Genomic DNA, 27,867 nt, shown 5'->3' with positions numbered 1-27,867 from the left:
TTTTAACTGCATATATGATGATGTATTTTGTTGCATAGAAGTGTATATTTGTATATCATTAAATGTTATTGTAACGAAGACTCTCACTTCCAATCATGTTGTTGGATCTGAGTAGTTGCTCATTGGATATTTAGTCTCCATATATGGGGATATCCGACTAGGACATTGGGCTATATGACATATGACATGTCTATTATGACAATCCCTATATTTGGCCCGAGCCGACCTAGTGCTGATCGATCGATCGATCGATCGATCAATCAATCAATCAATCAATCAATCAATCAATCAATCAATCAATCAATCAATCAATCCTTTTGGGCTTGTTTTCATAGACCTGGTTGCTTGTTTCCCTCGCAAAACCCTGGCCTGGCAACACTGGGTTGTGTACAGCGGTAGGCGGGATCCACAGATTCCACACGGAGTGGTGGAAAGCCTGGTGAGGCGAGGCGAGGTTACACCTTATATATATACTCTATGGGTTACACAGTGACACACGGAGAGAGAGCGAGAGAGAGATTGGAGAACTGCAGTTTAACTACTATTTCGAAGTAAAGTGGCATAATTTTCTACTTTCAGCGGCGTGCATCGCGTCGCATTCCGAAGGAGAAGAACCACAGATTTGAAGGACGTCGTAAAGGTAGGAAAACCCATCCCAGAACAAGGAGTTAGAGCATCGTCCTGTAACTGTTGGTTTGGAACTAGGCTGCTGTTATGCTACTATGACGCTAACCTAACCTGTTTTCAACCGCACTTCCGGGTCTTGCTAATCGACAACACGCTGTCATTATTATTAAAAAATAAAACGTACACATGGACGCAGCTAGGAGCCGTCAGCTAACGTGGTCACAAGGTGGACCCTCTTGTAAACAAGTGTAATGCTTTATTGGGTTGTCCACTCACAGTTAACAGTCCTTGTATTGAGTTGTGCTTGAAATGTACTGTAATTCTGCAAACTGTTAATACATATTTCAATCAATCAATCAAAACGTTGATGCATAACACGTTTTTAGTGGGGCAATGTGAGTTATGATCGTGCTTTTTTATAATAGAAACTGTAGAGCGTACATAATAATAATGCGTCCGTTTGAGTTTGTGTACTGCCTGTCGTGTCAGTTCGAGAGTACTGGTTTCGGTTTCGGCCCGGGCGGGTTACTTTGTGCAAAGTGGTCAGGGACCCCCTGGCCACTTTGGACCCCCATAAGAGAAGATGTTTACGGCTCTAGCAGTGATAAACAACCATCATTGCAAGGACATTGCAGCATTGCAACACAACGCGTTGCAAGCAACTTGCAAGAACGACATTATTCCCAAATAGAGGGTATGCGCATGCTTAAAGTGAATGGCACATCGAGTGGCAAAGCAACAGGCAAAGTGAGTTTAACATTATTTAATGTTGTTTAATGCAATCAGATATGGCTTTTCTGTTTGGATGCATGGGCTGTCAAGGCCAGAAAGATTTGTTTGCCACTCAGTAGGCATTCCTGCATAACTTCCGCGTTTGATGATGATGTCATGCCGCGTGCATACCCTCTATTGCCCAATGGGTCAACCCTATGTTCCCCTGAGGTTCTATGTTCCCCACTTACCTTTAGGGTTATTGTAGGCGGAGAACAAAGAACCTTTAATGCGGGGTGGGGATAGGTTTATTATTGTAAGCGGGGCACAAATAAATTAAACTAAATTGAGAAAGGACTCAATCATGCAATACTGTAGTGTACTCAGTACTGTACTCTTAGCATCGTTGAAGTAGGACACATAAAATGTCCCTGGGACCCATCTAAAAGACCACCCCTGGGTCCCAGGACCCATTACATTGAAAATCTGGGGAACATAGGTATGAACATAGGAGTGCCTCTGCAGTTTCTCTCTGCAACATATTGGCTTGGTAATCACAAATTGCACAAGGCAGATATGTCAAATAACTTGAATATACAAGAGAATCACTGACACATTTAATAACGTTTATATGTTTTCTTTCAAAAACAAAAAAATAAAATAGTGTTAATGGTTGATCTACAAGCTTCACACATCACACATCACAAAGTGATCTGCTGTTTTTGGGAAATCAGCTCTGTTCTTCAATTACTTTATTTTGGCCTTCACCTGAGAGTGAGTGATGTTTGGAACATCATCACACTGGTTTTTAGACTGATAAGGTCACTGAAGGAAGATACAGTATGGTTACATTAAAAATGTAACCACAATGTAACTGGCTTCCTTATTTTAGACATGTCATCATGGAAACCTTGCAACATCTTTCAAAAAGTAGCCGACCTTGTTATGGTCAACGTTAGATTCTGTCAATAAACTCTGTACCTTCAGGCATGATTTATTTTCTGCATTATGTGCATATTGGTGCACCAAGCTTTCAGTACAGCTGTAATACTGTTGGGTTTACGCCGTATAATTCAATCACTTTTCTGATGACTGGACTGTCAAATGGAGGGTGTTGCAACCTGGATGCTGTGTCATTAGAGGTTTAGTTGTTGCGACATAGATGGTAGATGCAGATGGCGTCTAAGTTACTTTCGGCCAGGGCCTAAGTGGTTAAAGGGACACTTTTCATCCTTTTTGCAAAAAATATATGTTAATGACGTTTAGAGGATTTAGAACACTTTCCTGGGGATCTTTATGTGTGTAATATGTGGTTTTAGATATTTTAGATTTTAGCAGCGTCTATGATGTCATGGACACTGGACTCACTTACTTCCTGGACTACATCAAGGAAGCTTAGAGAGGAGGAAGTGTCATGGTCCCATGACACTTTCATGGGAGCCAAATCTTGCACCGGAAGTTACATGAATACAAACTACAAAGCAATGAATGGAGCAAGCTGGACCAGCTCATAACAAACATTATGAACCATTAAGACCTGTGTCATATAATCGGTTCAGGCATAAATACATATCAAAGTTTGTTTTCTAATCGCTTGCACAGAGTGCACAGTACATCATTTTATTTGAGGATTTAAACAGCAGGAGCCGGTATCGTTTCTCTTCCGGGGGTATCACGAGATTTGGCTCAGATAGGAAACGGTGGACAGTCTCGCGATACTTGGCACGTTCAGAAACTTTTTGCTCTAGATACCTCTATAAAATTACACAGTGTAACATCGAAAAGCAACACAGCAGACTAATGTGTTATATGTCTTCTGTTATTTGCCAAAAGCGATTACTTTACAAAAGATCTCAGTCATTCAGTGTTTGTTCATGAGCTAGTCACTGAGCTCTCATTGCCGAACGTCCGGGTGCAGTTTGGCTCCCATGGTGTGACGAATCTGCCGTCTGGAATTGCGTGATAGCGAAAATGACGTTGGTGACCTTACCTCCATTTCATATACCTTGGACTACATGTTGTCTCAGTAAGACAGCCCCCCCCCCCCTATCCACAAGGAGGAGCAGTGCACCAAGGCATTGTAGTCCAGGAGAGGACGTGAGCCCAGTGTCCATGACATCATGTTGGACACTGCTAAAATCTAAAATATCTAAAACCACAAAGACCCCAGGAAAGTGGTTACAAATCTTGCAAAAAGGGTGAAGTGTCCCTATTAAGTTTTTCAGAATTCTAAACATTGATACCAATTCCAGCTACCTTTCTGTTTCCAGCAGGTCCCTATGATGACCTCTCGGATCATAAGAACCGACTGCTGAACTGGATATAGCCACAACGATGGAGTCCGGGAGGGGTTCGCTGCCGTCCTCCCCCCAATCTCAGGGGTTAACCGGTCCATACAAGTCGGGACTTTACTTCAGTCCCATCGGAAGGGTGGGCCAGCCTAAGGTTATTATGGCTTTTAACATTTTCTCCTGTTTATTTTTTATTTCATGTTTTTAATTTCAGTTAGTCATTTGTTTTGGCGAAGTGGCAAAGCTTGTTTAGTTTTTATTTCATGAAAAGGCTTAAAAAAGTTCAGGAAAAAAACATTTAATGAAAAGGGCAGGTCTACAAGCTTATAGACTGTAAGTAAGTAGCCTTGCCGAGCCATGAGGCCCATAGGGCAGGAGCCTATCTCCTGTTTCTGTAGCGTGAGGCAGCTTGATGTACAAGTACACCCCCTGGACATGACGCTAGTATGTCGCAGGGACTTACCCCCAATCCAACCCTTGATGCTGAGTGTCAAGCAGGGAGGCACTGGGTCCCATTTTTTAGAGTCTTTGGTATGACCCGGCCGGGGATTGAACCCCGACCTCCCAGTCTCAGGGCGGACACTCTAACCACAAGGCCACTGAGCTGCTCATAGACTGTAGCTTCCTGCAATTTTGAAATGCTTCCATCATACTGTCTGGAGCACAGAATCTCTGAAAATGTGCTGATGTAACGCCTCCTCCCCGATTCCGCTTCGTCTTTACAGTCGCGCACTAATATATAAATCAAAATAACCGAAGCATATTATTAGCTTGCTGCTTATCAGAAATGGAAATTCTAAAATAAAATGTAAAAATATTTTAAAAGAAGACCTGATGATTGCTTCCATTCTCGGATTTCGAGAGGTGTAGTTCCAGACTCTTATGTTGCATATAGATTGTGGAATAGTTGTCTGGCTACGGGAGACTAAGGCCTGATTTACACTGGCACTGTGGCAGCCAAATCTAGCCTGAATGTAGCCTGAATCAGATCTGTGTCACTTCAAGATAGAAATCCGATTTGCTTAAATAAGTCTAAATGCAGACAGGTCACATGGAGATGGTTTCAAATTTGATTTAAATCCGGCTCAGTCTGAATGAAACGACCAGATGAAGTGACCCAAGTCACATATCAAACGGTCCAAACGTCACTTGCAGCGCGACCCGAGCGCTACTGACGCGCGATTATTTTCATTTAAGTAAACAAACAAGAGAGAGGACAGAAACGAGAGAAAACAATAGTGCAACACACGTTTGTTTTATAGAAACATGAAATGACAATGACGCTCCTCCTGTCATGTCACTTGGGGAGGAGGCACACTGGAGGATGCCTCCGTACAATATTCTAAACTTCTCGAAATGTACAGAAACAAGGCCGTTTATGAGGATATTTCTCGCAGAATGGTAGAGAACGGCTACACGCAGTCCTATCTGCAATGTCAGATTGTTGTTGGTAACCAAAGCAGATATGTCGATGCAGGGCTCGCTGTGTGATATGGCTTGCTTTGTTGTCAGGTGAAACCTGACCTAACATCGCTCATGAAATGTACGCGACCATTTCACCAATTCGACACTTTTGTCTGATCAACTGATCTGATTGGCTCCTCTGGCCAATGGGACACCAACCAACGGCAAAGCTGCCTTCTGGCCAATGGGAAGAGGTTAAAGGGGAGGGTCAAATATCCCTGGCAGCCACGACGGAGACTGCACGGGGCGACGGGGAAGGAAGAGTATCGATATAACAAGTACTCGATATATAACTTCAAACCAAACGTGGCTGAAACAGCCGCGAGGTGCGAGATTGTGACACACAAACATACACGTTACTAAAATAATAATCAGACTAATATGGAGGGGTGGGGGGAAACACAACGGAGACAGCGCATGCAAACAACTGCCGTGAGGCGAGAGGTTGTGACACAAACATACACGCAATAATCATACACATTAAATTAAATATGGGGGGGGAGGAGAACAGAATGGAGACGGCGCTTTTTTCACCTGACAAATATCACTATGTGATCATTTCTTTTGTTTAAAGGAGGATGAGACTTGTGGAAGCCCCAGTCCAGTGAATAGCTTCGGCCAGCGCTGTCTGTTCCCCGCCAGCAGGACAGATGAAGTGACCAAACCTCAGGTGTCTTCAGTTACCAATGGAACGCAATGTGGCGCAATGACACAGGCACAGGAATCAAGCAAGGTAGTTGTTTACACTTGTAATATCCGTTGCTGTGTAGGGCAGAAACCTTGTCTCCATATTTCAACTTGTTTTCTAAATGATTGGCCTACTTTGCCTCGGGGGGGGGGGGTGACTGTTGATCTTAGGTCTTCTAAATTATTTAACCTGTTTTGAATTATGACTAAACTGTTATATTGTCCAATCTGTATGGTAATGTTAATTCAATATATAACTTTTACTATTGCGGTGGTTGTATTTGTCTCCCTGCTCAAGATCCTTTTGTTTCTGGTTTGACAACAAATGTTGACCTGAATTTTTTAATTTCTTCCATGAGCAAGCAGGCAGGCTCTATTTGCTCAGTTGTAGAAATGTCATTGCCACTTTAAGTCTGTCTGGCTTTTAGAAATATTGAACTAATGAAAGTATTAACAAGAGGTTGTGAATAAATAATAACTACATTGGAACAGGTGTTTCTTCCCCTTTCTTTCTCTCGAACAGCGACAAGACTAAGTGTTCTTGGCCTGTTCATTCATGTGTCTCATTTGATGTGATTGATTCCCCTGTCCGTCTGTGCTCTGTTAGGCTAAACCCATTCCTGTTGTCCAGTCCCACAGACCCCCTCTGCCATCCCACTACATCACACATAACCAGGAGGCTGCTGTCCCACTGCCTTCACCACCCTGCCCAAAGACCGTCGTACCCTTCCCAAACTGGACCCCTGTGAATCCAGTGGGGTGGGGACAGTGGAATCCGTGGGGTGGCCAACCCTCTAAGGTTATAACTTACCCCAACAGGAACCTCATTTCACTGTCGCCTACCCGACACGGCTCGTCGCTGCCACTGCCTACCCCCAAAACCCCATCACAATCTCCGACGGCATGCGGTACCCGAAACGGCCTGTCACGGTCAACTGCCCCAAAGACCATGTCGACTACCCCCAGAACCATGTCAACAACTACCACAAACACCATGTCAGCTACCACAAACACCATGTCGGCTACCCAAAAAAACATGTCGGCTACCCCAAAAACCATGCCGACAATCCCAAAAACCATGCCGACAATCCGAAAAATCCTGCCGAAGTCCTCTGCAGCATGCAGCCCTTTACTGCCCCCCGCCTGGTACAGCCCGTCATCATTCACTTCTAACCCCAAGACCCTGTCGCAGACCTCTTCTGCAGCATGCAGTGCTTATCTGTCTCCTAACGCACGACCCAGTCCACCACTGTCTTCTAAGCCATACAGTTCTCTACTGTCCCCCCGACCCACTCCATCACTGTCTTCTAACCCAGAAAGTCCTCTACTGTCCCCCCGACCCACTCCATCACTGTCTTCTAACCCATACAGTCCTTTACTGTCCCCCCGACCCACTCCATCACTGTCTTCTAACCCAGGAAGTCCTCTACTGTCCCCCCGACCCAGTCCACCACTGTCTTCTAAGCCATACAGTCCTCTACTGTCCCCCAGACCCAGTTCACCACTGTCTTCTAAGCCATACAGTCCTTTACTGTCCCCCCTGACCAGACCCAGTCCATCACTGTCTTCTTTACTGAACCCCCTGACCAGACCCAGTCCATCACTGTCTTCTAAGCCATACAGTTCTTTACTGAACCCCCTGACCCGACCCAGTCCATCATTGTCACCCTCCACCTCTCGCAGTCCTTTCCTGACACCTACGCGGCAAGGCATGATGTCGCCGTCCTCCACTGCATGCAAACCTTCACTGTCTCCTCTTCCACGCTGGCCTGTGGTAGGTCATCAGGTAAAGCCCTTTTTATATGTGATGGTAAAAAGAGAAACGCATTGGAATTTGGAGCTTGGCTGAGTTGGGTCAATGGCAATCGCAATCGCAACTAGTCTTAGTAAGGGGAAGGCCTCCGATTCAGAGCCAATATCCATAGATGGACGGATGGAGAATGCTAGCCTAGCATGCTTGGCAAGTCACAAATGTGAGTCTTGCATCGGAAAGCATTTGTTAGTGGTGGTCCTGTCAGGCATTTGGCTAATTTTATTGGCCCTTGACATATTGTAATGCACAAATCTGAGAGTGCTTGTCGTTCTGTTAGTTTGTGTGAAGGCACTGGCAGCAGGTGAGGTCAAGTTGAGTTTTCTTTGATTTTAAACTGAATACTCTGCTCTAATGTGTCATAAATTAGACCAATTTGTGGGGAGTGCTGTTGTGCAACTCCCTGTTCGGCTCCCTGTTTCAACCAGTTGCTTTCTTCATTTGTCAGGACTGTGCCTCCCAACAGCACAAGGACAACGCTTCAAACGAGGAGTCCGTACCAGGTATTGTATTTTCTTTGCGCTGCATTTTGATTATTCGAGGTGGGTGTTCGGCTGCCTGAATTTGGGTCGATCCAACTGCTATTGACGTCAGTCAGTCAAACCAAACCTTATGATCACTTCACACATTTACAAAGTAAAAGAGTGTGAAATTCTTCTTTATTTGTGCTCAACATTGCAGTTACAATTAACTAGTAAAAAAGGAAGTAAAAAAAAAAGGAAAGATGCAATTCCATGTAAATGGTCACTTTCAATCAAATTACATTTTGTTTAAATTATATTATAGCTTGTTTTATTATTATCTGTTTTGTTTTTATGGCAGTAGCAGACCAACATTTTACTGAACATACGTTCCAGTATTAGTGAGAGACAATCCTTGAATCTGTGGCTATTCAGGGATTTTATTAGTGAGGACAATTACAGTATATGATACAGGGCTCTGTACAGATATTGTTTACCTGGCATTGGAGTTTGCCTGCTATAAACGCAATAAGTAAAGCGAATGCTCATGTCCATTTCTCTCTTATAGGGGGAAGCACATTTTTATCTATGAAGAGGTCCAGGGAATCTGAATCCGCTGACATCTCTGCCAAGAAGTTATGCGTCCAGGACCCGAGATGTGTACCACCAGCACGATCACCAGTCTGCACCAGCGCTGGGCAGTCCCTCTCCCCATCATCACTGGCACCCAAGCCTTCACCGAGCAATGTCTTGTCACCCAAGACAGCCCATGGCCGTCTCCATACATCACCAGCATCTGGCCGATCGCCATGCTCGGCGCTAAAGCAGAAACTCGTGCAGACAAAGTTGTCGGTCTCGCCCCCATCAGAGACTCTGGCCAGACAGTCGTCGTCACCTCTGGCCAGACTCTACCTGTCGCCACCACCCAAGACTCCCCTCACCAAACACCAGTACGTGTCACCGAAACTCACGCCTCCCTTGAACAGACTGTCACAGACGTGCAAGTTTACTGTGACCAGACCGCCATCTCCACACCCACCAAACTCTCCTTTTAACAGACTGCCCTGGTCGCCGACTCCCAAGTCCCCTCTTACCAGCGTGTCCTTGTCACCCACTCCCATGTCCCCTCTGACCAGGCAGGCTTTTCCACAGCCGCCGAAGTCTCCCGTGACCAAACTGTCCTTGCCGCAGATGCCGGATTTCCCCCTGACCCCACGGGCATTGTCGCAGCCACCCAAGTCTCCCGCGACCAAACTGTTCTTGTCACAGCCACCCAGACCGTCCGCATCCATAGTGATGCCCATGGCTTTCACTGTGAAGCAGAGTGACAAACGGTCCACGGACGGGCCAAAGGATGGGAGCTTGAACAGCTGGATTGCAAAATGCAAAAGGAAGGTCGACGACGAAGGACCACCGTGCCCTCCTCTTGCAAGTACAGTCGCCCAAAAGGAGTCAAAGCCGAAGGTAGAGGTCAAGTACCAGAGAAGAGATGACACAAAGACACAGGTCAGGTACCAGAGCAGAGATGACACAGAGGTACTGGTCAAGTACCAGAGACGAGCTGACACAAAAGGAGAGACGAGTACAAGGGGACAGGAGAGGCGAGGCACAGACCGTACGTCTACTAAGCTAAAACCAAACTCTGGATATGTTGGAAGACTGTCATTAAAACACAAGAGACAGGCTTTAGGGGGGCATATGACATATGACATATTTAATTTTACTCCTGACTCTGTACACAAACCAGCAAACACTGCCACTGGCAGAGAAAAGGGCCCCCCCGCCACGCACAAAGAAAGCTGCGGGTCTGATTCCGACAGAGTGGCGGACTCCGGTACGTTTAGAGTCGGTTCACAGTGTGGACTGCAAAGGATGGCAGTGGTGATACTGGACCGCGTGGATTTGGAAAACATGCGTCTTAAAAGAGGTGGCGTTTTCCCAAGCGGCCCGTTCTTCGCCTCCTCGCTCCGGCAGCGCAGCGACAAAAGGCGCACATCTCCTCGCAAGAAGAACCCACGGCTGCTCTTTCAGAGCGACGCTCCGAAAGAAGATACCGACGCTGCCTCTAAATGCCACTCCGCCATGCCGCTTCGCACATCTCCTTGCAAGAAGAGAGCGCGGCTGTGCCAGAGCGTCGTTTTGAAGAAAGAAGACACCGCCTCCGAATGCAGAGACTCCGCCATGCCGCCTCACGGTTCTCCCGATACGCCCGGGGTGGTGTGCGCCGATAGGGCCGCAAAGACACAGGCGGATGAGGACCCTCTGGATCTGGAAGTGGGCATGAGCTTTGAGCTGGACATGAAGCTGTCCCAGAGCTCCAGTAGTTCCTCCAGCAGCAGCTGTGAGGAGGAGGAGGAGGAGGAGGAGGAGGAGCAGATGCGCTCCATGCGGGAGCTCATGGACCGCATTACCAGGCAGACGGCCATGCCAGAACCTGAGCATTCCAATACAGTAAGTATTACTTGTGCAGTGGCTCCCAATTTAAGTCGGGGTCCTTGAGCCCAGGATGGTTCCAGAGGGGGTATCGTCGTCGTCCCCCCCCCCCCCCCTTGGGGGGCAAGTCACATTTTTGATTGTATATAGGGACCAAAAGTTATGTTGGGTCTGTGGCCTCTCTCTCTGGGTCTACAGATCTAATGACCCGTTTGTCTCTCTCTCTCTCTTTCAGCACCTTGTGTCATCCAAAATGGTCCACTACAAGAACACCCTGGATCAGACACTGCTTCATATCACAAACACCATCGAGTAAGAAGCACTGTAACTTTTACCAGCAAGAAATTAAATTAAAAAAACACATTTTCTTTGGAAATTGTGAATCGATTTTGAATCGTTGATAATAAGAATCACAATTTTTTATTTCAATTGTAATATAATAATCATATTCGAACCTGATAATAATGGAGCCTGCCCACTCGGGCAGGTTCTGACTTGCATTCCAACCTGAAAATAAACACTTTGCGCAATAAGTGAAGTTCCATGGTAGAGCTTTAACGTGTGTTGTTTGTCCGTCAGATCGAAGGCGAACGAGAGCAGGTTGCTGGAGGACTGTAAAGTGGATCTGTTGAGCGAAGAGGCAGAGGACGAGCAAGAAGAAGCCATCTCGGCTGAACAGCGGTAAGCTAATGGCAGCGTTCATTTATGGTGAAAAATTTTCTTTTCCGTCACATTTAATTCTGACAATCGACTAATATTTCTGACAATGAATCATCGACTAATATTTCTGACAATTAATCATCAACTAAAATGATGATCGTGATCACCCTGAACAGACGCACAGCACAAATGAAAACCTTCAAATTCTGGTTCATTATTTTTTTAAATAGTTATGTATAGCAATAGCTGATGAGACACAGAGAGCGCGCCGGCATCAAGGGTAGAACAACGTATAGGTTGCACCAGGCATCAGTGGGTTAAGGTATCTTACTGGTGTGTGTTCCCACTCAGGGAGTTCCTGCAGCGCTACGCTCTGGCCCCCAGCAGCATGCGTGACGTCCATCCAGGGGAAGAGGTGTTCCACCTGGACAGCGCCGGACACATCTTCAGCCAGGACTCCCTGCAGCTCTCACAGTGCAATGCCACACCACAGGGGACCATGCAGACAACTCTGCTCTGGTGAGACACACACACACATACATACTGTAGGCTCTGGCAGGGGTTGACACCAAGGTCTCAGAGGGGGGTGGGGAGCCCTTGACCCGTTGGGCAAGTACAGGTCATGTTCTAATGCCCCGAAAAGTATATTTTCCATGATGGGTGAAATTTGCGCTTGTAGGAAAAAAACTAAACCACAAAACGGTTAAATCCAATCGATAAATACCGAGTGGCGACAGTCACTTTGAAAAACTAGAATGAGTGCAACTGCTAAGCGAAAAAATTGTGCTCAGTGGAGGTACAGAAGTTAAAAATGTACGGTCGGTGCTTCAAGGATCAACAGGACTATAGAACAGGAAAGAAGAGGGATGATCCGAGCACTAGAAAAAGGTAAAACATGGAGGAGTGAAACGAATGCAACTGCTAGTTGTAAAAAGGCGTGCACGGAATGCACTTGGCATCGCCGGCGCAACCTGAAAGCAAACTCCACTTGCCCGAACGTTTCTTTTTCTTGCCACGGGCAGTCGGGCAACCGTTGGTGTCAACTCCTGCTTCGGGATGCTTTAGGATTTCACCCCGTGATATAATCCTGCATACTTTTAGCCGTTTCCGCCTCTCCCGACTTGGGACATGTGGTTGAGTTTTGAGATGCACTTTTAATACTTACTATATTAATGTTTTCTGTTGAAATGTGCTATAACGAATGAACTTTGCCGTTGCATTATGGTCTGTACATTGGGCTCTCTCTTCCTCCCTCCGATAGTTCGGGACCCTTTCAGTTCAGAAAGCACCTGAGAGTTGACCTTCCTACCAGCGCTTACAGCTCGTATCCCTGCCCCCCCGACGCCACACGGTTCCTCTTCAAGGTAACGTACTCTCCGTGCTCTCAGCGCCCCCGGTAAACCGCTAGCCGCTCCAACGCGAGGCTTTGTGTGATTATGTGGCAGGCCAGGCACGTCTATAGACTTTGAATGTTTGCTTTAAGCAGTGACGTGTGTGTGATTCGCCCCTCACTTCACACGAGTGTGACATTCCAAATTTTGAAATTTCAACTTCCGACCTAATCTTGGGCATGTTTAGTTCAAGACCCCAAAGAGAAGTCCGTAGTCATTGTCATGTACTTTCTCCCCTCCTCAGCTCATGTCGGTGCACAAAGAGAAAATGGCCGCCACGCTGATCCTAAACTCCCTCACCGACATCGCCATCGCCGCCGCCGATCAGAGAGGTCTGCATTCTTACCGCTCCCCTTTTTGTTCATTTACATCGCTGGAATGTACATCTATCTACTGTATCCATCCTCTGTACAGCTCGGAAAAGGCCCTAGAGATAATGAACCTTTTTGTCTTTCCTGCTGGTGGGTGTGTGGGTGTGTGTAGTGAGAAATGGATGCCAGCAGTTTGCAGTGTGGGTTCCCAGCATCTCGGAGATCACTCTGATCTTCATGAACATGGGAGTTCCCTTCGTGGGCCTGTATCCTAACGAGAGCCTCCAGCCCGCCTTCACAGAGGGAGATGTTCTGTGAGTCCTGAACAGTCTTTAGTCTTCACACATCAATATCGGTTAATAGTGTCACATGTGGGCTAATGTTTTAAACTGTGTGTGTGTGTGTGTGTGTGTGTGTGTGTGTGTGTGTGTGTGTGTGTGTGTGTGTGTGTGTGTGTGTGTGTGTGTGTGTGTGTGTGTGTGTGTGTGTGTGTGTGTGTGTGTGTGTGTGTGTGTGTGTGTGTGTGTGTGTGTGTGTGTGTGTGTGTGTGTGTGTGTCTCTCTCTAGGGAAGGCATCCCTATTGGCAGTGAGAGCCCATCGAGCAGTGGGGAACCACGTGCGTTCCCTCTGCACAACTTTAACTACGTCCTCGAGGTAACGTCAACACACTTCTGCTCGACCGTCTGCTGTTTTCACTAGTTTGGGTCCCAGCCAGGCAAACGTCTAATCTAACCTTTTGGGTCTTGACTCGAAATGTTTGGGAACTACTGGTCTAAATCGGTGGTTCTCAAGGTGGGGTCTGGTGAGGGAGTTCCAGGCGGTCCCCCCCCCCCCAGCCGGCTCTGAGGCATAATGCATGTCAAACTGGGGGTGCTTGAACTTAACCTGCTTATGACCAGTGCCGTAATTGACGTAATGAATCAATAAATCCCTTATGGCCACTGACCATAAGGGATTTATTGATTCATTAACTGACGTTATTGACGTAATCGTTTAATCCCCTGTAATCGGGAGCTTAATATAACAAAATGTAGCAACTTTTAGCTTGTTTGGCTAACGGCCGATGTAATCTACCTAAAACCGGCCGAAATCCGCGCGTGCACGGTCGATCACGCACACGTGTGATCGCGCATGCATCTCTGCGTAAAATGCGATATTTTGGGCTTGATTAGAGCTTAATTTGACTTAGTTATTAAAATAAACAATGATCGCTTAGCATTCCGGACATCTGATAGTGCTGCACAGTCCAAAGCTAGTTCCGGATGTTGTTGTTCCTTAAACCGGAAGTGACATCGCCAGATTCACTCTATTTGGTCAAAATCGGCATAATGGTGACGTTACCGCCACCATTAGGACTGGGTATAATACTATAGGATTGCCGTGTGAGAATGAGATGCAGTGTGTATATCACAGATTTTTCTATTGGCATTAAAATGACGAATTAAACATGAATAGTGCAGGCAGAAGGCACAATCCACTGTTAATTAGGCTGGCCATAAGAGGGTTAAAATGGTTGAGAGAATATCAGCGCTAGAGCCACCCGTAAAAATCTTCCCTGGCATATCTTTTCAAATGGGGGTCCGTGAGATAACGATCAATTTCGAGGGTCCTTGACATGAAAAAGTTTAAGAACCACTGGTCTAAATGCCCCCTCTCTCTCTCTCTCTCTCTCTCTCTCTCTCTGTGTGTGTGTGTGCAGTACCTGGACTTCTGTACCCGTCTGTGTCCATGTGCGTATGAAGACGCGGAGCTGCTGCTGCTGCTCACGGTGCTCTGCAGACTGAGCCTGGACGTGGAGTTGGTGCTGCAGCCTCTGGGGAAGCTGCACTGTCTGCTGGAGAGCGTCGTTAGTAACGTCAGCGACTGGGACGCCGCGGTGAGTCCAGGGTTGTCACAATTAGCCCTTCGCTAAGTCCCTCCCCAAACAGTCCCTGTCCAATAGGCACGTTAGCAGCGAGGAGACAGGACAAGCTGTCCTTCTCCCCCATAGAGATGCATGTTAAATGACGGGATTTCTCCATATAAATATCGATCATTTCGGTAGCAAGAGCATCAAAATGTCTTCTAAATCTAGTCAACCAGGCCTGCAGTAGGCTATGCACTGGACACGTTTGCATGACATTATTTAAATAAACTAGAAATACGAGGAAATGACAGAGGGAGAAATCAACTTTTGACGACCACCCGACAGGAGTTATCATGTTGCACGGTACGACTATGGTGATTAGTATTATTGCCATCACCTGGGTCATGTAACTTTCCTGACGTTAGGCTGTGTATGTGTTCAACAACACAGCCATGCAAAATAACATTGACAGCTATAGGGTCAGGTGGCATTCATTTCGGGAAAAAGAAATATAATACGGAGATACGTTTCTGCCCGACAGTGTATGCAATGTGGCCCTCTGAAGTGAATGGAAATATAGTGGCCCTCTCCATCATCAAAGTTGGTTTAGAAAGATAATATTAATGTATTATGTAGATCTGCTATTTTTCAACAGCTTAAGTTTAAAATAATGGCTAAAGTGGTTAAAAGCTAAGGTAACACACATGCATCCTCGGGTCTAAATGGATTAATATAACGCTGTCATGTTGTTGTGTTCCCCTCAGCTCCCCAGGATGTGTGCGGCTCTGGTTGGCCTGACCGCTGACCACCACAACATGTGCAGTCTGGTCAGCAAGCTGCCTCTTCACGACCGTGGACAGTAAGGCTCCCACCCTTTGTTCTCCATAAATGAATGCCCTTTTTTCGACATGCAAGGGTAGCAAAAATAACCATTGATGTTCATTGGATATTTTTGCTACTCGAGAAAAAATAAAGTGTTTTATAAATATTGAACCAATGAAAAGTATTAACAAGAGCTTGTGACTTAAGCAATATTACACAAGAGGGGTGGTTTAACTGCGCAGGCGTGCATTAATGACGTTAAACCACCCCCTCGAGTGTAATATTGCAATTATACAACAGTTACCCTTAAAACTTAGAAAATCGTTGAAAAAAACATATTTTGTTTTGATGTAGTCACTACGACCACAAATGTCCCAAGAAATTTAGCTAGCCTAGCCACCGAGTTTACTGCGTTCTGGGAGAACAGAGCAGCTGAATTCTTTGTTTTGATTAGGTGTGGAGTGGTGCTTGTTTGAACCACGGCTAGAAGGCTGTTTCAACCAATCAGATTGCTTCCTCGAAACTACCTGTATACTATATACTTTTGTTTCTCTTTTTTTTTAATTATTATTTTTTAAAGTCTTGTGGGTTGATTTGCATCTAACTGTGTGTGCGTGTGTGTGTGCAGAGAATTGCGCAGACACCTCAGTATGTGCATGATTTCCACGCTCCTGGATGGAAGTTGCACGTATCAGCCCGCCGTTGGAGAGTTCCAGGTGTGTTATTGTCAGAGCTTGGGGGGGGGGTGGGGGGGGGGGGGGGGTCTCAAGAATTGAGACCACGATTCTAACATGATTCTCATTATTTTTTCATGAAAATATGTATTGTCTTTAGTCTGTTGTTGAACATTACTACATTCAAAATGTGGCGCCTGGAGCCAAGGCAACTACTGTGGCTTTAAACAGACATCAAAGTGCTTGACTTAAATCTCTCTTAAAGTCTCTCTTGTGGCAAAAAGAGTCACAAAATGAGATTCCATAGGTGTCTTTTGTTTCGGTTAATTGTGCAGCACTAGTCCATACCACACCTAGTAGTGTGAAAGAATATATCTGACGTTATAATGATCATTCTTGGTGGCGACGGCCTTGGAACGACCGTTCACGCCGTTTCTTTGTGTGACCGCCTTGTAGCGTTTTTACATCCTGGGCAGTGCAGTGACAGTCCATTTGCTCTGTATGGATGTTTTGACATCCTGGGCAGTGCAGTGACAGTCGATTTGCTCTGTATGGATGTTTTGACATCCTGGGCAGTGCAGTGACAGTCGATTTGCTCTGTATGGATGTTTTGACATCCTGGGCAGTGCAGTGACAGTCCATTTGCTCTGTATGGATGTTTTTTTTTACTCTCCTTTTATCCCGCCTTCCTTCCTTCCTTGCCACAGCTGTCTGCCCTGCGCGACTACCTGCCGTACATGCGTCCGTCCACGCTCCTCCATGGCCTGCGGCAGAACGCCAGGGGGCCGAGCCAAGACGACGACCAGGACTCGCTGGACATGCAGGTCAGGAGTTTACTGCAATTAACAATACACAATTACAATGTCTGCCATTTAGCGGACACTCCTATCCAGAGCCACTCACAATAAGCCAGGTGCGAGATACACGGAATGCAGAGCCTCAAGAAACTATAGAGGCTCGGTCTAAGGAGGTTTTCCTTCATTTTTTTTGTATACAGTGAGCAAGTATACAGTGAGCAAGTTTTCGCCTTTATTTTATTATTTTTGTGGAGGGATAGATAGAAAGTTGTGGGGGGGGGGGGGGGGGGGCTGACATGCAGTAAAGGCATGTCAGATCGGGAGTCGAACCTGCGGCATATAGGGCATTAAGCAACTAGTCGACTAGTTTACTAGTCGAATAGTAAATCCACTAGTCGACCTTGCTGGTACTAGTTGACTAAAAAAAAGTTTTTATTTTTTATTTTTTTACATATATGTAATTAACACCATGGAGGCCCGGATGGAGATCTCCGTCAAGTTCAAGGTCATGGTCAAGTGCCCAAGCCGGAGATTGATAAATAGGACGGAGATTAATGATATCAAAACCGATCGCTTCGCTCCACAGCCTAGGAGCGCTTGTTGCCCAATCCGATCACGTGTCAAACAGTGACACGTCATCGAAAATGTTCCCTGCCTGTTTAGCTGACGAAAACGAAAATCTTAAAACGATCATAACTCCCGATCTAAATCATCCCGTCTAATTCTGAAAAAAGATCCTGTGTTAGACGGCGCTTCGCGGTCCAGTCGCTAGTCGCGATAGATTTATTCTTACCTCCCGTTGTTTTCGATCGACTCTAGAGTGGTGTGGCTATTGTTAGCTGCTACACAGACATGCACACCAACTTCCGGTGCGCCGGTAAAAGTGGCCCGGGCGCTATAAATGATGGGCACATGGATTAAATGGATTAAATAGGTCCGGGCAAGCAAGGTGTTAAACAACTAATCGACTAGTAAACTAGGCAACTAATCAACTAGTAAAAATGACTAGAAGTGAATGCCCGGCACACTGCCAGACTGGCTTATCAGCCAATGTGCCTGGACCGTTGAGCCACGGCCCAGTCCGTTTAGAAAATATTGAACCAATGAAAAGTAGTAAAGTGCTTCGGACAAAACCTCTTAACTCTATTGGACCCTCAAACTGTCTGCTAAAAACAGCTAACTCCACCACCCCTCTCATGGAAGTAATTGACAATATATACAGTCACAACACCAACTTTGATGGGGCAGTATTGCTTTGTTTTCAGAATATAAGGCTTTCTTAATTTCCTGATTTATTTTTATTTTTAATTTCCTGAAAAATGAACATTTTGGAGTTAAGTGGTTTCTTCCCAACAGCAGATTATATGCTATCATCTAAATTACATTCTTAACATTTGTGGTCAAATGGGTTATCTGTATGCAACTTCAACATGGGAGGGGGCTGGGGTAAAACAAAATATATCACTTAATTATAATATTTCATTTCTTGTGTGTTTCTAAAAACCTTTGTTTTCATGGTGCGTTTCAGAGCTATTACCTGTGTAACAGCCTTCTTACCCTGATGAACGAAGCGTCCAATCTCCAGTTCTACACTACACAACAGAAGGTACGACGGCTATGCTGATTTGATCGATTTATAAAATAAAGAAAAGACATTGGCTGGGTTTCTCGAACGCATGTGGTGTAAGACTTGTAGTGCCGCACATGCTCAGTTGCTCCTCTAGGCCGCACACAGAAGCCTGTGAACATAGACATTTCGTGCATAGATGTGCCACACAATGGTAGGCCTCAGGCCTGGTATGGTAGGCCTCAGGTCTACCATTCTGAAATTGAATTTAATAATATTTGGACAGCTGACAGTAGGCTCTCTTTACTCTTTTTTATATATATATATATATATATATATATATATATATATATATATATATATATATTTCTTTTTAAGAGTAAAGAGAGCCTACTGCCAGCTGTCCAACAGTCCAAATATTATTTAATTTCAGAATGGTAGACCTGAGGCCTACCATACCAGGCGGCCTACATGGCACATCTATGCACGAAATGTCTATGTTCACAGGCTTCTGTGTGCGGCCTAGAGGAGCAACTGAGCATGTGCGGCACTACAAGTCTTACACCACATGCGTTTGATAAACCCAGCCATTATCAATCATTTAAGAACATATCTGACTCCTTGCTGTGTGGTCCTCAGGAGCAGCTGCTTGGGCTGTGTTCAGAACTGGAGTTCCACGTAAAGTCTCACATCAGAGAGAGTGAGAAGTGTCTCTACCGCAGCACGGTAAGTCTGTCTGTCTGTCTGTCTGTCTGTCTGTCTGTCTGTCTGTCTGTCTCTGTCATAAAGTCTCAAATCTGAGAGAGTGAGAAGTGTCCCTACCGCAGCACGGTAAGGATAGCTGCTTTTATCTGTCTGTCTCTCATGACTGTTTTAAGATGGCGACTACTTGCACACAGACTTCCAAAACTAATTCGAATAGTCTGCCTTTTTGTAGACGGAGCTCTTTGTTTGGTTAAAACAATGTGGCAGTAATCCAGAATCAAATGTTAAACATCAAGTCAGCAGCCGAATATCCTGAGAATGCCTTCAACTAACTTAAGGGGTGCAGTACTAAGTTCCGACCAGTCATTGGTCCGACAACGACAACCTACCTCAAACCCTAACCTAACCATAACCGCAAGCACGGAGCAGCGCATGTTCGCCAACCTTAATCCGGTCGTTTTCCACATGTCGGACCAATGACTGGTCGGAAAAGCGTACGGGCCGCGTTTATTTACACTTGAGTTATGAGTACCACCTCAAAAAATACTCTCCCAGCACCACCATTATAAATTACACTAAGGATTATTGTATCAAATGGGGTCCGTGGCTTGAAACCGGGACCGCTGAAATTTAACAAGGTTGATGATCATCACTGATCTAAAACTGATCTATGCTACATGTGACCATCACGTCTTTTTTGGCTTTCGCCTTTATTTTATATTTTTTTATGGAGGGATAGACAGTAGGCTGACAGGAAATGGGGAGAGAGATGGGGGGGTTGACCTGCAGTGAAGGCCGTCGGGATCAGGAGTCGAACCCGCGGCACACTGCCAGACTGGATTACCAGCCAAGGTGCCTGGACCGCTGAGCCACGGCCCAGGCCCGTCTGGGAGGTACATGCCATTGTTTTCATCTCCTCTCCTTCTTCCAGGTGAAGGATCTGGTGGCGAGGATCTACACCCGCTGGCAGATGCTGCTTCTGAGGACCAGACCTCTGAATGTAAGTCTTGATGCTGCCGGTCAGTCACAACGAACTGGTGTCCTTTAAGCCGCAATTAAGGATTCATGAATCTTGGCCTGAAAGTAGATTCTAAAACATGGGAGAAGTACGTTACACACCCCACACACTGTCTTTACTCACAGCCACAGTGTTTGAGAATATGTTTTGGTCGCACTGACTGACCGTCATCTCAGTGAAGTGAAGTGTGTGTGATTCCCTTTTGACTGTCAGCTCCTACGCACCTGTTCTTCACGTTAGGCCTGTCACAATTATTACATATCTCTGCTGTCGGGAAGAAACTCCAATGTACATTTTTCAGAAAATTAAGAAAACCTTATATTTCGAAAACAATGCAATACTGCCTCATCAAAGTTGGTGTTGTGACTGTATATATTGTCAATTACTTGCATGAGAGGGGAAGTTATAGCTACTTTAGTAGACCTTTTGAGGGTCCAATGGAGTTAAGAGCGTTTTTTACTACTTTCCATTGGTTCAATATTTTTGAAACAACACAGAGATGTAAAGGGTGTTCACTGATTCATGCAAAAAAATTGAGTTAGGCGGTTTCCTCCCGACAGCAACGATATACAATCGCCTAATCGCAATTATTTGAGATAATCGCATTTTTTTTGCATTATCGTCAATCGTTTCCATGTGGAAAAATGTCCATACATTTTCAATTTTTTTCAAATATAGCGAAAACATAGCTGATCTAGTGATCAGCTATTTCTGTAAATATTTTGGAAAGAAACAAATGTAAAGATTAAAGAATGATTATAAGTGTCAGTGATTTATTTGTAAAATTAAGTTATTTGTCATATCTGCCTGTGCAATTTGTGATTAGGAAGCCTAAAAGACAAGCAAATACAAATTGTACCATTTGTTGAATGCGAACACGACACAAACACATCGTTAATCGCGACAATTAATTGTCCAAGCTTAACATTTCTAATCGTGACAGCCCTACTCGGCGTATGTGCAGGTGTGCTGAAGGACCTGTTTTTATTCATTACAAGGCTGCGTCCCGCTGGATTTACTGCTGTTTCCAACATGACAGCCATGTAAACATGACACACACTGTGACACACAATGTCATTTACCTCTAAACATTGCTCTCAAAAATGTTTTTGAAAACATTTGAGCGAAAAATAGATGAACCAGTACCCGAAAATGGATTCCATTTGATCAACTCACTTCCTTGTTTTCCGACAGTGCTCCAGTCCTGCAGCTGGGCAGACGCAGCCAGCGCAAACTTATGAAATACTTTTTTTGTTGTGTTTTGTGTTTTGGGTTATAATTTGTTAGTTAGCCATGTAATAAGTGGGATAATATCTGGCTAGGTGGTCATTGTCGGGATATAATTCTCCCGACAATGACCACCTAGCCAGATATTATCCCTTACTTATTTAACTTTTATGGAAGTAAAAAAACGGATATAATGACGGAGTCATGATATCACCACTGCAGCTGGTTTATCATGTGTTTTGTCCTCCTCCAGGGTCAGCTGTACGACTACTGGAAGCCTGTGAGGATGGGCAGTCAGAGCAGTGCCGAGGGGGAGGAGGAGCCCCCCATCCCAGAGGAGGAGGTGGAGCAGGAGGAGATGATGGAGGAAGATGTGGTGGTGGAGGAGGAGGAGATGGAGGAGGAGGAGGAGGAGGAGGAGGAGAAGGAAAGGGCTGGACAGCAGGGCTGAATGGGATGCAAACTACATTTTCCCAGAGCCATAGATTAAGACAGAGTTGCGACATTGAGGGGAAAACAGCCTGGTCATGTGGTTCATGTACTCGTGCGGGCCCATAGACTCCAATGCATTCCATAAACTTTCAGTTGTCCCTTTTTCAATAAAAAAAGTCTATGTAGAAGAGCCTGGCCCCATGAAGTTAACGGAGTTGTCGTAACTCTGCCTTACTATATATGGCTCTAGTTTTCCCTCACCGGGTGGGAGGGACTTTCACCCTATAGATTTAAACAGGGAGGGGCGGGGTCTATCGCAACGTTCGACACGGCAACTCGCTCGCTTTAGCGAGCTCGGGTGTCTCTCGTGGCTCAAGTTCGCTTGAGCCGATTCAGCCCGTTTCGAGTTACTACCCATTAGGCAGAGATTAGTAAATCCTCGTCTTACCACCCTACAATGAACACAGCGGAGCTCTCCCTACCTCACTGATGGGCCCCGTCTCACCCAATCACAAGCCGCGGCGCTCCTTCCAGCCCCTCCTACCTGGGGGGGAGCTAGGTCGCGAACGGGGATATGATTGTTATCAGATTATTGATTTATTACTTGTATTAATTAGGTGCAATATTGCTGACCAAAGGTTTAATTTGTTTAAATTTGTTCTTCTGTGCCATTGTGTTCATTTCACTGCCTTTAAATCTTTTGTTAAGTTGTGTAATTTATTGAAACACTGTATGTCTTTGTTTTGTTTTCTAATTGCTCTGTTGGAGTTTCGATCATTCTATTAAAATGGTTTTGAAAATGGCCTTCTAATTTTGGTTCCCGCAATGGTATGTAACTGAAAGCGCTCATTCTCAATATGAATATGTGTTATGGCCTGAATATAGGGACTAGACAGAATTCTAAAGCAGAAGAGGCGGCAAGAAAACGCAGAGAGCAGGTGACCGAGTGTCTCTTCCTGGTTTTTGAACAGCTGGTGGATGGAAATGACGCTCGCGCACCGCTTCAACTTGCTTCGTTTTTTTGCTAGTCTCGTGTTACTAGACTGTTGCCTCTCGCCATCTTCAAATACTTCCATCATACAGTCTGGAGCAACAGAAGTTCTATCATGAGTAAAATATAAAGCAGAGGTGGAGCCTCCTCCCCAGTCGCGCAAATTTATCCTAATTATAAATAGAAATAATCTAAGCATATATAGCTTATTGCTTAACAGAAAAGGAAAAAAAAAAAGAAAGCTATTTTAAAATATATTTTTGTGAACGGAAATGGCAGCTTCCTTACTCTGATTTGGATTTCGGGAGGTGTAGTTCCAGGCTATATAGCATTCGGAGATTGTGGAATAGTTGAGACTATTTTTTTTCCAAAGGTGCCATTCTGGTTTCTGGGTGTCAGTGACGACGACTACGTGGGGGCTGTGGGGCTCGAGCCCCCTTGATGATTTTAGGGGATTTCTAGTAGTTGTATACAATCGTGCCGCTCTCTGTTTTCCTCACTGTCCGGGGCGGGGGGTGGTGGGGGGTGGACCGCGTTGCCTGTCCCCCACATGCAGATCAGGCATTGAAATGCTAATCTGGGTGCTTAACCTGCCAGGTAGGTATGTGTGTGAGGAGCTGATCACAGTCACAGATAGAGGGAAAGTGTTATATTTGGCCTATTATTTATGCTATATATTATTGACCGCGTCTGTGTCACAGTCACAGACATTGCGCACACAAGAGAGGGAGAGAGAGGGGTGCTGCGTGTTAAAAAATAAATAGGCTACTCATCTTTGTGTTCTGTTTCACCTTATTGCAGAGTGACCGTCACAGGGAAAAGAAACAAGGGGTTTAGAAGCGAAAAAGTCCGTTGTGGAGAAAAGGAACTATAGCCTATGCACTCCTCACAGAGTGATTAGACTACTAATGAGTGAGTGACAGGTGATGCCACTTTTGGAGCGTGGCTGAGGAGAGAGTGAGACAGAACCTGCCGAGGCGGACGGGACTATAGCCTGCAATCATGGCATTTAAACATGCTCTTCTGTTTATAAACTAAACACTGTGACGTTTAAAAAGTGTTACAAATAAGTGTTAGGCTTGAGTTTAGTGTGAAACGAAAAAAGAAAAGACAACAATTTTTTTTTCTCCGGGGGGGGGGGGGGGAAAGAAAAACACCCATGCTTGTCCTGAAAAGACGAGACCATAATCAAGAGAATATTAAGAGCAATAGGAAATCTAATCTGTTACATCTAAATATCACCTGGGCCAACACGAGACAAACAGACGTGTAGTTCCTCCACTTTGTCCCCAGATGGGGCACTTTCCTAACATTCCGTCCAGTTTCAGTATGTCTGAAATGTATAAACAATATGTATACATATGTTTATTAAACATATACTACTATTAGTCAAAAGTAAAAAATAAGTGATTAACATGTAGGTTCTTGGTATTTTAGTGGTTTAGTATAATTTTACTCAAGTGTTTATGCCACAAGTTTAGTGCTTTAGCATATGGTTCGTCCACAAAGTAACAGTTTTTGTATTGACTTGTGTTTTCGTTTGAAATGTACCCATTCTGCATACTATTCAATCAATCTACTTTATTTGTAGGCCTACTTTTGCTGAAGTGATTGATTGAATACTTTAACAATTTGCAGAATAAGCACAGGAAAGTACAGTTCGATACAAGGTCTGCTAAGAGGATTTAAAAAACTAACAAACAAGAAAGCACTACGGCCATTGGGGTCCTTCATTTTCAATTCATCTGAACAGTTAATGATCTACAATTATAGTAGCCTACTATGCAAAAATGTATTTATACATCATATAAACTGTTGTTAGAAATCTAAATAAATCAAACTCAGCAGACCAGGGAGACAACAATTAAGCCACTAGCCTGGCATGGCCAGACTAATATCACTATATCTCCCAGGGATCCCCCCCCCCCCCCCCCGCTGTAAAATCAATGTTAATTTAACTCTGAGAGTGTACAAATGGAACCCATTCCATTTGTACAGCCTCAGGTTACTCATTTGGTTCCAAACTATCATTTAGTTGGGGACCCCCACTAATATCACTATCTCCCAGGGATTTTCACCCCTGGCAGATTTCGTCTGGTTTCCAGGCTACAACAAGCCACGCCAAGCGAGCTATAGCTCCCTTGGAGGAGCAATGAAGAAGTTGCGGCTGGCTCCTTTGCAGGGTCGTTACAATAGCCTATAGCCCTATAAGACAGTGGTTCCCAAACCTTTCATGTCAAGGACCCCCAAATTGATACTAATTAGCCCACGCAGGCCCGGCGCCAGGATGAAATGACCGAGGGGTCAATTGAGATTTTTGCTGACGTGTTGATTTAGCAACACAATATTATTGTGTTGCTAAATGATAGCACTGCTAAATGATAGCACTGCCCCACCGGGGGGTCTGGGGGGGCTTGCACTAGCCTGGCTAATAAGCCAGACTAATATCACACAACACTGCTGGTAGGCAACTTTTTTTTGCCAACGGCTGATTCGGTCTGGTTTATTAACCAGGCTAGGCTTGCACCCCTGGGCTCCAGATTTTATTTTAAATTTGCGATGAAAATGCTTCAATCTGGTGCACTTTGAGATAAAAATGAAGAGGCTAGATCTATAAAGAACTCACATTAGATTATTATCATCTTTTTAATTGCAGGGCAAGCACACATGCATTTTTTAAATTAAATATATATGAATTAAAAAGTAAAATGTAAAGTAATGGTACACGTACACATTTAAATTTCAATGCAAAGATTTGTATTTTCTTATTGGCATGAGAAACATACGTTTGCATTGTCAAAGCATACAATAATAAAAACGGTTAAAGCGCAAATAACATGCATTTTAAAACTGCTTTTAATATTTAATATCATATTGTCTATGTCCCTCAAAGTTATTTCTAATGGTTTGTGCCTTAATCACAACTCTGATATGTCATTTCTTTCTGGACTTTGAAAGCAGTTTTAGCTGCAGTACCACAATGTCCTGAGGTGGTGGGGGTGCTGATATGCATATTATTTAATATTTTAGTCATTATAATACTGATAATACTGATGCTAGATAAACCCAGGCTTGTTTCCATGGTTGCACTTGTTCTGGTTCTGAGTTCATCGAGAAACTCCACAAGCGTGCTGTGTGATTTCAACAAAACAGTCACAGTATCCAGGTGTCCAGTCCAGGCGTTGATCCAGTAGGCGTTTAAGCTTTTCCCCTTTATAGGTACCGAGACGACTCGCCCCTTTTCCAACTCGCCCTCGCGAAAAGTGAAGACGGCTCGCCACAGAATTTCGAAAAGTGAAGACGTGGAGACAGGTGGATTTTTTAAAATGACTCAAATCATGAAGGCAGCGTGCAATTTACGTGGAATCTTTCGGCTACTATTGTGAATCAGTGGACCATGACAGCTTAAACACAACTCTTCTTTACTTTCAAAACTCAGAGTCAATAATAAGGCAAAGCAACATCATCACACATCATGTTGTATGTATGTCAAGACTGAAGGGGCGACCGCTCTTCCCGTTGGGGCGACCGCTCTTCCCATTGAGGCGACCGATCTTCGCCGTTTTGGGCGAGTTGGAAAAGGGGCGAGCCGTCTCGTATTCCTTACAGCGAGTAGACAGTAGAGCGAGTCTCTCTCGCTCTACTCGCTGTAAGCACTGGACCAGGGCTAAGCTCAGGGCAGCCGCCATGCCGCCGCATTGGGGAGAAAGCCCACTGTAGCTGCACAGTATAAAGGGAATACGAGACGGCTCGCCCCTTTTCCAACTCGCCCAAAGCGGCGAAGATCGGTCGCCTCAACGGGAAGAGCGGTTGCCCCAACGGGAAGAGCGGTCGCCCCAACGCGCGGAGAATTCGCCCCCAAAAGTCTGGAGAATTCGCCCAAAAGTCCGGAGAAGTCGCCCCAAATTCTGTGGCGAGCCGTCTTCACTTTTCGAAATTCTGTGGCGAGCCGTCTTCACTTTTCGCGGGGGCGAGTTGGAAAAGGGGCGAGACGACCTGGTACCGCTGTAAGCACTGGACCAGGGCTACCCTGAGCTCAGCCTCGTCCTCTGCTACAAGCTCGACACTGTAGGGCCCGGCCACGGCTGCCTCTGGCTCTGGTGGCATCTCGTCAGGGCTTGGTGATGGTGAGGATATCCCGCTGCTGGTGATGCGGGTGTCCTGTGCCAGGGCAGGCAGGATCGGCAACTCAGCGGCAGCTGGTGGAGTCTTCGTGGAGCCGGCAGCGGCTGTTGGCATCTTGAAGAATTGTAGCGTTCTCTGGCCCTCGATGAGTCTCTTTTTAGTTGGCGGAGGCATGTTGTCTGTCTGTCGATAAGCTATAGTCTCTGGTTCCCAGCTGTGTATTCCTCCTTTATTCAGTGTAGGCTACCTGGCAGGTATTGGACATGAAGACAATGCCCCACATTTGCATATCTATAGAGGGAAGAGGCGCACGATTTCGTTGGCTGGCACATAGGAGGCTCACCTACACCAGTTGTTAAGTCTAGGGGTGTATTTGTCAGACATTTATTTTACAACTGGCTTTGTTAGTCTGTCTGTCTGTCTGTACAAAAATGAGCACGGTTGCTATGGTCACCCAGTTCACACGGGTGTGATTTCATTACGTCAGACATTACGTCAGACCACAGCTGATCAGTCTATATAAGACCTTACACCACTCAGTTCACACGGGTGTGATTTTTTTGTCTTATATATTAAGTTAAGGTCGTTTTATAATATTAATATTGCCATTATTACAAACCCAAAAAAATTGAAAGAAATATGCAGCAGCTCACTGGCCACTCAAATCCACTGAGCAAATGCTGCAAATTATATCAATCACTGGCACTGCCAAATATAAAACCAATCCAGAACACAAGGTAATTGAATATGTTATTATTGACATTATTACAAACTAAAAAAAGGAAAATGAGGAGGGAAAGGTAAAAAATCTAAATA

The 27,867-nt window shown here is 45.1% G+C and overlaps 1 protein-coding gene across 5 annotated transcripts; it reads left to right on the top strand.

The window, feature by feature from the left end:
• Positions 1-369: 369 nt before the first annotated feature.
• slf2 (SMC5-SMC6 complex localization factor 2) lies at positions 370-22,746 on the top strand. Of its 5 annotated transcripts, XM_079513192.1 has the most exons (22): positions 370-439; positions 580-640; positions 3,609-3,783; positions 5,668-5,826; positions 6,388-7,566; positions 8,039-8,093; positions 8,620-10,502; positions 10,720-10,796; positions 11,064-11,165; positions 11,496-11,663; positions 12,406-12,508; positions 12,780-12,867; positions 13,019-13,160; positions 13,414-13,501; positions 14,547-14,723; positions 15,458-15,552; positions 16,144-16,231; positions 16,897-17,013; positions 18,515-18,592; positions 19,193-19,279; positions 20,190-20,258; positions 21,757-22,746. In XM_079513192.1, the coding sequence occupies exons 3-22, from the start codon at positions 3,673-3,675 to the stop codon at positions 21,952-21,954; spliced, it is 5,064 nt and encodes a 1,687-aa protein (XP_079369318.1). In that variant the 5' UTR covers positions 370-439; positions 580-640; positions 3,609-3,672; the 3' UTR covers positions 21,955-22,746. The 5 variants fall into 5 exon arrangements, with proteins under 5 accessions (XP_079369318.1, XP_079369321.1, XP_079369317.1 ...); XM_079513195.1 differs by having other exon boundaries at positions 392-640; positions 6,388-6,579; XM_079513191.1 differs by having other exon boundaries at positions 393-640; positions 3,612-3,783.
• Positions 22,747-27,867: the final 5,121 nt, after the last annotated feature.

This window comes from Electrona antarctica, assembly GCF_951216825.1.
Source record: "Electrona antarctica genome assembly, chromosome: 10".
NCBI lineage: Eukaryota > Metazoa > Chordata > Actinopteri > Myctophiformes > Myctophidae > Electrona > Electrona antarctica.
The sequence above is the reverse complement of the archived record's forward strand: the minus strand, read 5'-3'. Positions and strand labels throughout refer to the sequence as shown.

What these genes read in the sequence shown, in the direction of transcription:
- slf2 (XM_079513192.1), top strand. Translation starts at nt 3,673, where the DNA reads ATGGAGTCCGGGAGGGGTTCGCTGCCGTCCTCCCCCCAATCTCAGGGG. An exon ending in CCACACGGTTCCTCTTCAAG is followed by an intron (nt 12,509 to 12,779) that starts GTAACGTACTCT and finishes TCCCCTCCTCAG; the next exon opens with CTCATGTCGGTGCACAAAGA. An exon ending in CGCCGCCGCCGATCAGAGAG is followed by an intron (nt 12,868 to 13,018) that starts GTCTGCATTCTT and finishes GGGTGTGTGTAG; the next exon opens with TGAGAAATGGATGCCAGCAG.